Source organism: Chelonoidis abingdonii, chromosome 6 (genome assembly GCF_003597395.2).
Source record: "Chelonoidis abingdonii isolate Lonesome George chromosome 6, CheloAbing_2.0, whole genome shotgun sequence".
Taxonomy (NCBI): domain Eukaryota; kingdom Metazoa; phylum Chordata; order Testudines; family Testudinidae; genus Chelonoidis; species Chelonoidis abingdonii.
In genome coordinates this window covers 126,611,167-126,624,488 of record NC_133774.1, presented here as the reverse complement: position 1 = coordinate 126,624,488, position 13,322 = coordinate 126,611,167, and the positions used below count along the sequence as shown (strand labels likewise).

Sequence of the window (13,322 nt, the reverse complement as noted above, 5' to 3'; positions counted from 1 at the left end):
AGATCAGATAAGGAAGGAAGGGAGGTGGTGGCTATGTTCAAATTTGTGTAACACTAGCATGCTTTAAAAAGTTCACACAGGAATTTCTTAACCAGATACCTAAGCCTGTGTTTTTGCCACACTGTCCCTGAAGCCAGAGGTGTGGAGCTTGCAAGACTCTAGGGAAAAAATGTCTAAGCAATTGGTGGCTCGGGAGATCTGAGGTACTATTTTGGGGTCTCAGGTGGCCAAACTCTGGTCTCCCACTGCCTAAGAAGAATGTCAGATATGGGGTCTGCACCTGGAAGTTGCCTGAAACCCCCAGAGCTAGGAAAAGGGACCAATCATTTGGGTTTGGCAGTTGGGTCAACTCACAAGACTGATGACCATCTAGAGCTATACTGGGCCAGACTGACATAGGCATGGCAACACTGAGCAGAACAGCATCACTAATGCAGAACTCCTTTCTGAACTGAGTCTGCACCACCACATTATACATAAGACTTGATTTAAATCAGGTTAGTCACTGAGAGCACAAGTCGCTGCTACCAGGAAAATGACTTTTCGTCTAAGAAACAAGCTTACGTGGACCAAGGAAGTCAAAGGCGACTTTATCAAGTTTGTCAGGACCAACGTCCTATGTTGTGGGGGGCTTACTGCAAGATTACACAAAGGTTAAGCTCCCTGTGTGCCAGACAAGATGGAATTACGGAGACTGGTCTTCCTTGGACAAACTCATGACAGCTCACAATGGATGCTGAACATATCAGATGGAGATAATGTAAGGCAAGAGAAGGAAGTAGTCTAATATTTTTTCTGCAAGACAAGTAAACAAGTTTGAGGTTATGAAACACGTCCCAGTTTTCTCTCCTGCTTTCCTGGCCCCTCATATTTCTTCACTCCTCACAGGGCTCCTCTGTACTCCTGAAACAGTAGGGAGGGGCTGCAATCATTCCTGATATCAACGGGGTATCCTACCCACTGGGAACAACAGGAGGCAGTGGTCATATTTGCCAAAGGCTTTGTAAGCTTCCTCTTTTTCCTACTGTAGCAAAATGGCAGCCATTTTAACTGATGCGGCCTGAGTCCTAACAGTAGCAGTCATTTTTAAATAGACAATTCATGAATTTCTCTGAAGGGAGAGATTTGATGGCCTCTGCATCTAGATTAACTGTTTGTTATGACAGACAGAAAAGTGACCCTTACCCTAATATTCTTCTATAAATTACACCTCTACCTCGATATAACACTGTCCTCGGGCACCAAAAATCTTACTATGTTATAGGTGAAACCGCATTATGTCGAACTTGCTTTGATCCACCGGAGTGTGCACCCCCACCCCCCGAGCACTGTTTTACCGCATTATATCTGAATTCGAGTTATATAGGGTCACGTTATATCGAGGTAGAGGTGTACTTGTTTTAGCAGTTCTGCTCAGGATTGATCCCTATAGACCCACATTTATAATTTGTTTTTAAAATAGAGGTAGATGTTAGAAACCCTAATGAATTTCTGCTAGAGACAAACTTTAGATTTCTTATGAAAACTGTATGGTGACGGGAGAAAGGGAGGAGGAGGAGGAGGAGACAAACACCAAAAAGAAAAAACCAAAACATGTATAGAAAATTCAAAGAGCATAAATATTAACGTTGAAATTTTACATCAAAAGACCACATACATGGTAACATTTGATCCACATTTGAACAGTTTCAAACAGCAAATTTAACCTTAGAGTCAACTAGTAGATTGTGTATCAGGCATAATAAACCTAGAGCCATCTTACCAGGTAGGGGTCCAGCGACAGTTCATTTCTCAGTGACGTCAATTCCTTTTTACGGCGTTCAATGCTGCTTTCGATTCTTTCCTTTAACTGACATTCCTCTGTAATCATTTCGTTCAACAGATTCTGCCCAGGAAAGGATACAAAATAATTATCAATAAGTAGGCCAGATCCAACATACTTCACAGTAACCAAGCCCAACACTGGGCCCAGCACTAAACTATCAATATAATTTGTAAATTGCTGTACAACTTCTGGTTAATGTTATGAGGCTGCCATTATGAAAACTGTGGTATCATGAAATGCCTCTATTTCTATGTAGCCACCATTGCTGACAGGACCTGTATCAGGAACACACCAGACTAAGGCCTTATCTACATTACAGGAACTACAGCAGCATAGCTTTGGCATCATAGCTATGCCACACAAACCCTGTAGCATAGATAAAAACTGTGTCTAACAACGGAAGCTTTTCCTGTTGCTGTAGGTAATACATCTCCCTAAGTGGCGGTAGCTAGGTCAACTGAATCATTTGTCTTATCAACCTAGCCACGTCTACATCAGGGGTTAGGTTGGCATAGCTACATCACTCAGTGTGAATGTCGCCAAATCAATCTAAATTTTAAGTGTAGACCATGACAATGAAGGATCCCTAACTTTAATGTTTGTACTGTGATTAGCCAATAGCTATACTGATAGCTGGAGCCTAGGAGTAGCTACACTTCTGCCTACTTGTTGGGCTGGGGAGGGGAGTGGAAAATTTCCAAAGAGGACAAATAAAGCAAGAGTTAAAAAAGACTATGGGTACACCTACACTATGGTCGGGGAGGTGCAACTGTAGCACATGTAGGCACACCTAAGCTAGCCAGCTGGCTCAAACTAGCGGTGTAGGTGTGGCAGCACATGCTTGCTGCCCTACTAAATACCCATGGTTCCAGGCTACTTGGGTGGCTAGCCTGTGCCCTTGCAGTTACACTACTGCTTGTAGTGACTTGACTCAGAGCTAGCTCAGCTATGTCTACATGTGCTGCAATTGCACCTCCTGTTTGCAGTGTAGATATACCCTCAGTGGGAAGACTGGGAGAGCCACATAGGAACTTTTGGGCAGGAGAGAGAGAAGTGTTCATGTTTCAGAACACAAACCATGCAGCAGAAGGACCCTGGACCAGCCCAGACAACTGATGCCAGCCCAAAGAATGCTCTGGAATGGTGAAGAAACTGCAGCAGACAAAGGAATGTAAGTTTTATTTTTGTACAGAACTGTATTTCCTCACGTGAGTAACAGCACTGGCTTTAGAATCCTGTGCAAAGTGTGCATTTGTGTTACACTATTCATATTCCCCTTGAGAAAGTAAACTATGAATCCAGAACATCCCAGAGCAGGAGCTCTGAAAGAGGGTATGTTTAAGCCAGGGGTAGGCAACCTATGGCACGGATGCCAAAGGCAGCACGCGAGCTGATTTTCAGTGGCACTCACGCTGCCCAGGTCGTGGCCACTGGTCTGGGAGGCTCTGCATTTTAATTTCATTTTAAATGAAGCTTCTTAAACATCTTAAAAACCTTATTTACTTTACATACAACAACAGTTTAGTTAAATATTATAGGCTTATAGAAAGAGACCTTCTAAAAACATTAAAATGTATTACTGGCACGCGAAACTTTAAATTGGAGTGAATAAATGAAGACGTGGCACACCACTTCTGAAAGGTTGCCGACCCCTGGTTTATGCTATGGGCAGAGTCTGAGTGGTCAGCACTGGTTCTAGGAACTGGGCAGCAGGCCATACAGTTTCAGCTCTCAGAAGAGAGCAGACACAATGTCTGCACCCCAAGTGTGCCTAGAGGATCTAAGAAAACTGCTGTGCCTGAAGTCCAGTCAGATTCTGGAGGCTTAAGGAAGCTGAGGATTCAGCAGCTGGATTCCTGCACAGTACATTGGTGAATGGCTAAGAGGTGGCACTTGACTAGAGTTATGACAGTTGTTAAATCATATTTCTTAGACACATGAAAATAATTTGGTGAAAGTCATTATTGGATCTGCAAAAGTGGGCATGCATTCTGAAACTCAATTATGTGCAAAATCTAGGGATGTTAAGGGAACATAGGTCTAGATCAGGAGACCCATTTTAATGGGGTCACCAAGACTGGCTTTAGACTTGCTAGGGCCCGGAGCCAAAGCTGAAGCCCCCGTGCTCGGGGACGAAGCTGAAGTCCAATAGCTTCAGCCCTGGGCAGCAGGGCTCTGGTTATATGCCCTATGCCCAGGGCTGAAGCCCTTGGGCTTTGGCCCCCACACCTAAGGTGGTGGGGCTTGGGCTTTGGGCCCCCCAACCCAGTGTGGCAAGCTCAGGCTTCAGTCCCCACTCCTGGGGTCATGCAATAATTTTTGTTGTCAGAAAGGGGCCGTGGTACAATTAAGTTTGAGAACTGTGGGCCTAGATATAGTCAGAAGCTTCATATGCTTAGAAAATAGCCTCAGAGAAAGAAAGAAGGTAACAACCCTTAGAAAATAGTCCCTAAGGATTATTACCTTGCCTCTCAGGCCCTATTTTCTGTGCACATTAAGGTTTTGACGAAACCTAGAGCTTTGGTCCCTTAATGTCGCTAGATTTTGCACACTGAGTTTCAAGTTTCCACTTTTGCAGATGCTATAAAGACTTACACCAAATTCACTTCTTCTGTATCCTCATTTATAACATGGGGATAATTCTAACCTCCTCTGTAAAGCACTTCAATATTAACTGATAAAAAGCTTTTATAAAAGTGAGAAATGATTAGATAGTTCATAGAAGAAGAATCATAGAATATCAGGGTTGGAAGGGACTTCAGGAGATCATCTAGTCCAATCCCCTGCTCAAAGCAAGACCAGTCCCCAGACAGATTTTTACCCCAGTTCCTTAAATGGCCCCCACAAGGATTGAACTCACAACCTTAGGTTTAGTAGGCCAATGCTCAAACCACTGAGCTATCCTTTTTATCATCATTTACAGTGATCAACCAATTGCCATTTATATAGACTGTCACAGCAATGCACCATTTTAGTTATTTTCATTTTAAAAGGCCTATCTTCAACACTAAGTCCCCCCACCAGCCCCAATCTAACAGGCTGACTTCATTACTAACAGACTTCATTGCTAGGACTGGAAGGGACCTCAATAGGTCGTCTAGTCCAGTCCACTGCGCTCAAGGCAGGACCAAGTAATAACTAGACCATTCCTGACACATTTGTCTAATCTGTTCTCAAAGACCTCCAATATCAGAGATTCCACAATCTCCCTAGGTAATTTATTCCAGTGCTTAACCATTCTAAGAGTTAGGAAGTTTTTCCTAATGTCCATCCTAAACCTCCCTTGCTGCAATTTAAGACCTCGGCTTCTCGTCTGATCCTCAGAGGTTAAGGAAAACAATTTTTCACTCTCCTCCTTGTACCAACCTTTTATGTACTTGAAAACTGTTATAGCCTCTCTCAGTCTTCTTTTCTCCAGACTAAACAAATCCAACTTTTTCAGTCTTCCCTCATATGCCACGTTTTCTAGACCTTTAATCATTTTTGTTGCTCGCCTATGGACAAATTGGAGAAAATCCAGATCTTTTCTGAAATGTGACACCCAAAACTGGACACAATACTCCAACTGAGGCATAGTCAGCATGGAGTAGAGTAAAAGATTTCTCATGTCTTGCGTACAACAACACTCCTGCTGATATAGCCCAATTAATTAATTAATGCTCCAGGAGAGGAGCTACATTCAAAAGGTTCTGGAAACGCACAAGAGAACCTGAGAAAATGTCAGTGCAATGATGTGAATAGGTTAAGCATTTAGGAAAATGCTGAAGACATGTCAAGGAGAACTCAATGTTTCCATTTTGAACTTCGTTTTCAGTGACTTGTTTTAAGTTGTTCAAATTCAGATAATTCTGATAACTTCCAACCATTTGGAGATCAGGAAGGAAGTAGAATAGGTCCCTAGGAATCTTTCAAAGCTTGCTACCTCAGACTGCCAAACCACTAACTGCAAATAAGCTACGTTTTACCATGTTCATTGAAACAGAAGACTAAATCAGCTCTAGGAGATTCTTCAGGATTCTGTTGTACAGCACTTGCTGCCTATATCCATCACCAGTTGAACCAGAAAGTTGGAAGCTACTTTGCATATGATCTCTGGGGCAATATAGGGCTAGCTACTGGACTATAGCTACAACTGGCTGCTGAAGCACAGCTGGAGCCTGCAGATGGTTGGATCAATACATGTTGGGTGTTTATATGGAGGAGGACACCCACAATTACAAGACAGGATTAAAAAGAAAGTGTAAGGAAGGAATAAACCCTCAGGTTTAAGGGAATTAGCCATCCTCTGAGGGGTGTAATCAATTAAGTTGCCATAGGCCACGTATTCTATAATTGCCCTTTTTGGGATTTCTAGCACCTTATTCTGATGCATCTGGTAACAACTGTTACTGGCCCAACCCAGTATTTTAATCCTTGTTGTCATATCTAACATTTAGTTGGGAAACTAGTCTAAGTAAGGGCCATGTGTTTCCATGTCATGTGTGATCCTAAGCACTAGAAAGTACTTTAGCAATGGTGAGAAGGTATGCCTATCATGCATCTCTTATGAAGTTTGGTCTTATTTTTATTTCACTAGAATTTGGGCAGTGGGCTTTGCCCACGAGAGATTTATTATCCACTTATGAAATCTGACCTAATGCACATTTTGCCAGTTCACGCCTAAGAGGACCTTGAAAAAGTCAAATGGTCTTTTCTTAGTTCCTTTGTAAAGATATAAATAGCTTCTTAGTGGTCTATATATGGCATATTTCACTTTAGAGGCACTTAACTGGTTTAAATCCAAGACAACTGACTCTCTGACCTCAGATGGAAAGTCAATTAAAATCTGGGATTTATTCTGTATGCAGGAGCCCTTAATTAATGAGTTAATGAAGTTTCCGAATTTTAGATGTAAATATAATAGGTTGTGACCATTTACAAGCAACTCTAAAGTTAGTACCTCATTTGAGAGGAGAAATTATTCAATAATTCTCAAATCCTTACTTAAATACAAACAGTGCTATTTTCTTCTGGGTGCATTTGGTATTGGCTATTGAAGTGCATTATAAAAAAATACTAAGCACTTTGGATCAAGGATGGTCTTTGATGTACAGTACTTAGCACAATGGAGTCCTGGTCCAAGACTGCGGCTCCTGCAGTATAGATAATACATTCCATATAAGCATCCTGTTAGTAACTATGGTTCTTAAGCAGGGTCTGATCTGGGTGAACAAATGTGGGCATCAAAGTTTAGTTTTGTAGCCTGAACTTAAGTTATCATGAGTCACAAGGGAGAGGACTTCAACCAACTCAGCATGGATCTCTGTCCTTCCCCATCATGATCACTGTGGTAGTTACTTAACATACAGCTTTGGTATTCTTGACTGCAGGAAGCCTTTATTCAGCTACACAAATGAGGTGTCAATACTCTCCAGCTGCCCCATCTCATTTTCAGATCATTTGACTCAGAGGCTGTAACTCTTAGCCCTGTTCCAGTCTCTCAGAAAAGCTGTTGTAGCAGTGAACTCCTGTCATAGTAAACCTTCCCCCTATGTGGATGATCACCACGCATTCAGGAAACTTATATGTATTATTTTTCTTCAGGGAGCATCTGTAAGATATCATCTTGCCCATATATTAGCTAGCAAGACATAGCTACTCTTAGTATCTCTGCTTGATCATTATACAGCCCCTGCTCCCTCTTCCTACTACTCCTGAGCGCATTCTGTGCCCCCCCCACAAAAAAATTCTGCACACAGTATTTTAAAATTCTGCAAATTGTATGTCAAATAAATGTGGAGGCTCCAGGCCACTGGCTGCACACAGGTGGGAGATCACTGTGCAGGTTCCCCTGGGACACGGCCTCAGCCATGAGGCTGCACCCAACCCTGACACAGCGCAAGGACCAGGCCTGCCCAGAAACACCCCAGGGCCCTGCCCCTCTGTGCCAGGTGCACCAGGTATGGGCAGGCAGGTTCAGCAAGGCAGGATCCAAGTGTGGAGGGATCCAGGTGTGGATTGAGAGGGTTCTGTGTTGGGCAATCTGGGTGTGGGTGGCTCACTGTGAGACCCGGGGGGGAATCCAGATGCACAGGGGCCTGTTGTGGGGAAGCAGGGTGCAACAGTAATGGACTCTGCAGGGGGTCTAGGTGATGGTAGTTCGGGCTCAGTCAAAGAGGTATCAGTGGGGGGCGGGGGATAAAGCTCAGCAGGGGGGTCGGGCTGTGTGTGAGTGGGAGTCAGTGGGGAGGTCTGGATGCTGGGGGAGTTGGGCCAAAGTACAGTTGGTTGGGGCTCGGTAAGGTGGGGATCCAGGTGCAGGTGGCTCAGGGTGGTCCAGGTGCAGGAGAGTGGGGCTGATTGGGTGGGGTCAGTATGAGGGGATCAGGCTGCACAGAGGTTGGGTGGATGGGGGAGCAGCTCCCTGTACAGTGATCCCTCCCCCTGCACCTGAGGAGCAATGGGTGCAGGTCACACAGGGGGATGTAGGGGGGGTGAGAGGGAGTTTTCAGAGCTTCCTACAGCCAGGGAAAGAAATCTGGAGTGGGTATGACAGCCCCAGAACACGTGAAGGGGAAGTCTCATCCTCCCCAGCCCAACCAGGACTAGCGGCTGAATCCAGCGCAAGGTAGGAGCCACCAGTCAGGTCTTCCCCAGTCCTGCCCCTTTCCCCAAGGTGATTGACTTCTCTGCCAACTGCCCTGGGCAACTAAAATATACTACTAGGGAGGGTCATATGACTGCTCTTGTGGCTTCCTTTTGCTTCCCCATCAGAAAGTCATTATTTTGCAGGGAAGCAAAGAAATCTGTGGGGGAAAATTCTAAGTATGTGCAGAATTCCCCCAGTCTCATATTTAGCCTCTAGGTACCCACATAAGCAACCCAACAACCCTGAACAAGTGAAATCATGAAGAGGCACACAAATGTTTAGTATATCTGGCACATAAATACCTTGCCACGCCAGCTACAACAGTGCCATGCAAACACCTGTTCTCACTTTCAGGTAACATTGTAAATAAGTAGGCAGCATTATCTCCTGTAATTGTAAACAAACTTGTTTGTCTTAGTCCTACTTCTTGTTTAGCCGATCACTAAGTGGACTTGTAGGCTCTGAAGTTTTACATTGTTTTGTTTTTGAGTGCAGTTATGTAAAAAAAAAAAATTCTACATTTGTAAGTTACACTGTCATAATTAAGTGATTGCACTACAGTACATTTGAGGAGCTGAAAAATACTATTGTTAATTTTTTACAACGCAAATATTTGTAATAGTATAATGTGTTGTATGTTTTTCTACATTTTTTAAATGATTTCAATTACAAAATATTTATAATTTAATTGGTATTCTATTATTAATAGTGCAATTAAAACTGATCAGTCATGACTTTTGTAATCTAGTTAATTTGTTTTGCATTAATTCCAACCTGCAGCCTCAATCAGAATCCATTTATATAATGGGATACTTGAGCACTCTTAGCAGTTCCTTATTCATGGTAGCATATACTACTATTCCAAGCTTCTCAGATTCAGTTTCTGTTTGTGTATTAGCGAAAGGAAGCTACTTGAAATATAACCCTGCTCTAAAGAAGTAACCTGGGGGGGTGGGAAATCAGATAAAACAGTATAGTAAGAATGAAAGAAGGTGTCTTAGCTTTGGGATTTTCTAAATAGTAGAATACAGAGCAACATTTTTTTTTGCAGTTTGAGAGAAGCAGTAGAGATCTTTAATTCACATGAAAATGAGGAACATGACTGTTTTTGGAGACTCTTCTTAGTTACTGATCCTTGCAGCACATTTTCACTCCTGCCTCCATCCACCTAGACACTAGTTGCAAAGTTCAATATTAATTGTTGCCAGGAAAACAAAAAACTGCATGCCTGATATTCCAGCATGTTATGTGACTCATGTAGAATCCTTCCAGTTTTGAGTACCACTTTACAAACTCCACAATTTACGTATTTCAGTGTATACATGCTTGACCTCAGTAAACCCCACCCCTAAAGCTTATCGGAGGTATGGTATTTTTGTCTTCCATGAACTGTAAGATTGTGACCCAACAGGTCTGTTCTGTCTCCATCATCAATGGAATTATAAGTCAAATCAATAATGCAGAGAAAAAAGATCAACTACCACTAGCATGAGCCTTCTCTCCAATATAGGATCCTAATAAGTTTCACTACTACTTTTCAGAAATTGTTGAGACAATACTGCAGGATCATCTTGCCTGAAAGAAGAGCAACATGAAAGCAAACACCCAATGGAATGTCTGAATGTAAGAGATTTGGAGCAAGTTTAATGTTCTCCTGCTTAACTAGAAGCCAGTCATTTTAATTCACTTTTAAATTAAAGAGAAACTAATGGATATATCTATATACACGCCTCTCCTTCTACACTGCCCATATGTTCCAAACTAGTTTGTCCCTTCCCTCCACTATACCATTTACATAGTTGCTCCATATCTGAAGACTAATTACATCCCAGACAAGGAGACCGTGTCCTCCAGACATCTCTAGAGCTTACAAATAGAGAAAGGGAAAACTTTAGGCTTAAACTCATCTCCTCAGCTTGCAGGATTGCAAGAGCTATTTACTTCAGCCTGGTCCAGTAGCTAACTTCAGACTGTGAATTCAACAGATATCCAGTGAGCTTCTAAGTGAGATACAACCCTCGATCCTGGTTACCAACAGACTGGATAAAACATCAGTATAGTCAGATGCACTCAGAGAAAGCCATGAGGCATTTGCTCTGATTATTCTAATCTTTGGGGACACAATATAGCTACAACTTGGCAGAACTTCTGCACTCTGTGCACCAGACCTACAGTATTTCAAAAGGGATACTAATTATTGTTACAAAATTATATCAAAGCTAATAGGATGAGACACTTAAATTACAGATGTTGAATTCACACATTGACCTTCAGCATTTTCTGGTCTTCAAGCTTTACCATCTGTTCTGTGGTAATCTGTTCAGACACACTTAGCTAAGAAAATCATCAATATTAAAATCGCATGTTGGAGTCAGAGGTATATAGGCATCCACTGCTTTTTATGAAGGGCTCTCTTAATCTAATCATTAGTGACCTACCCTTTAATTCTAATCCTTCCCAATCTCTTTCAGCTCTAAATCTAGCCAGCAATATCTGGTTTGTTTGCTTTAACAGGACAACAACTGAATGGTCTGTCAAGTATTGTGAACATTCACTTGGTTTACAAGTGGCTCCCATATGGAAATAAATTGTTTCAATCTATGGGTCCTTTACTTTAGTATGCATGTAATCTTACAAGTCAAAACTGCCTGCTATGGTGCTTCAGGGTAGCTTTGGCACAAGACAGCTTCAGTAATTGCACATGCTACCAATTCCCTAACAAGATATCTACATCCAATTTACAAGCCTCAGTTCTCAAATGGCATGATCCTAGTCTACTTGGTCCAAGGTTGACTCAAAATAGAAGATACTACAACATCTGACCCTGCACCTATCTTGTTACTTATTTAAAAACTTGTTTGCAAGCCTGGGGTCTGTAAGATTTAATCACCTTTCCTAAGCGCATCTCTAGAACTTGCACAGACCTAAATCTTTCACTTGTGCTGTAATTTTAAAGGCCAATGCCTCTAAGCTCTGGACATGACTAGTCTTCCAGTAATAAGCCCGTATGAACCAAACCTTGAACCAAGATTTTACCTAAATTAAGAAACTGAGTAAAGAAAACTGTACATCTGTGTAGTTCAACTAGCTCAAACTAGTTAGCCTGGACAAATCTTTTCTTGACCTAAGTGTCGTCATGATTAAAAAAAACAGTAAAAAATGATCACTACTCGATCAGCAAAACAGCTCCCTATGTGTATTTAGATTCAATGTATTGACCACTAATTAATGTACTGCTCCTTCCATCACTGCAGAGCTAGTATACTCACATAGATTTAGTGAATTCCATGGTACAGACCTGGCTGAATCCCCATAGGGGACAATCTGTTGTGGGATCCAAAGGTTTTGTCCAGTTACATGTTTCTAAAGCTGGGTCTAAGTGTGTGGAAGCTGCTGTTTCTATCTCTAGCCTCTATGGTACTTCTGGGTGCAGATCTGTCAGGCCCTGTTCCTTGGACTGTAGGACTCCACAGTCCAACTCCCCTAGCTCTTAAGGCCTCTAACCCATTTGTGATTTGGCACCTGTTGCACTACTTCATACATTTAGACTGGCCTTCCATATGGGGTATACCAAGCTTACATTCCCTTTCCAACCAACAGCTTCTACAGCTTCATTCTGGAAAGCTAGGATAACCATATAACATCAGTCTGTTTTGTAGTAAGCTTGGTTTCAGCTCAAATCTCTATACTAATGTGAGGAGGCAGAAACTTAGGTGCTTAGCACAATTCAGTTTTAGCGCATTACTCTTGTACATGGAAGTTAGTGTAGGAATGAAGGAAAATATGTGCTTTGTAGTTTAAGTAAAACAAAAGCCATTGTGGGAAGTCTGTAAGGAAAAAATGTAACTAGCAAGAGAAGTTGTAAGAATGCTGAACTCAGTGTAGCTCTTAAGAGAAAAGAAGTTTATTAGAATCAGCTCTGATAACTAGAGACAAAGAAAAGTTGTGATACAATAAATTTACAGTGATCCCTGACACACCAATGTTAGTTATCTTGAAGAAAAGGGCTCAGTCATAACTCTTGTCTATGCCAATCACAAGCGTTCCCAACCTGAAACTGGTTTTTAGCTGAAGTCAGGAATTGGCAATCACTTGTTTGTTAAAGGGTATAAAAAGGTGAACTCTTGGGGGTTCATTACTAATATCTGCTTGACCAAGTTAGAGTAAACCAGGGGTTGGCAACCGACGGCACACAGGGTGGGCTGAGCCGCTCAGCCCGCTGCCGCTCTGGGGTTCCCGTTGCTGGCCCCTTGCCAGCCAGGGTCCCGCCACCAGTCCCACTCAGCACCCACTGCTGGCCTGGGGGAAGGAAACCCAGCCTGGCAGTGGGCTGAGACACCAGCTGGCAGGAGCCGGCAGCTGAAACCACAGAGGGGAGCTGGTGGAGACGCTTAGCCCACCCCTGAAACCCCAGAGCTGGGCAGGCTGACCCGCTCAGCCCGCTGCCACTCTGGGGTTCTGGCTGCTGGCCCCTGCCGCAGCCCCACTCACCTTGCTTCCAGCGCAGGCCCCCTGCCAGACAGGGTCCAGGCTTCTAGCCCTGCTCAGCCCTACTGGTCACCAGCTCCACTCACCTCAGTTGCTGATCTGGGGTTCCAGCCACTGACCACCTGCCAGCTGGTTATCAACTTATAACTAAGAAGCCTGTGTGCATCTTAAAGTATCTAAATACATGCCACCAGACATTGGAAAACTCAGCAAGGATCACACTAAACTAATAAGATCTGCATTTTAATTTAATTTTAAATAAAGCTTCTGAAACATTTTGAAAACCTGTTTACATATAAAACAGTAGTTTTGTTATATATTATAGACTTAGAGAGACCTTCTAAAAAACATTAAAATGTATTACTGGCACGCAAAGCCTTA

At 42.7% G+C, this 13,322-nt stretch overlaps 1 protein-coding gene across 1 annotated transcript in view; it reads right to left on the bottom strand.

Annotated features, from left to right (window-relative positions):
- The window catches only part of LOC116823766 (protein regulator of cytokinesis 1-like), a 48,855-nt gene that overhangs the window by 31,213 nt on the left and 4,320 nt on the right, over window positions 1-13,322 (bottom strand). Inside the window, exon 4 of the mRNA XM_032778582.2 lies at window positions 1,763-1,885. Within this exon, the coding sequence (XP_032634473.1) occupies window positions 1,763-1,885 (123 nt within the window). The remainder of the gene's footprint in view (window positions 1-1,762; window positions 1,886-13,322) is intronic.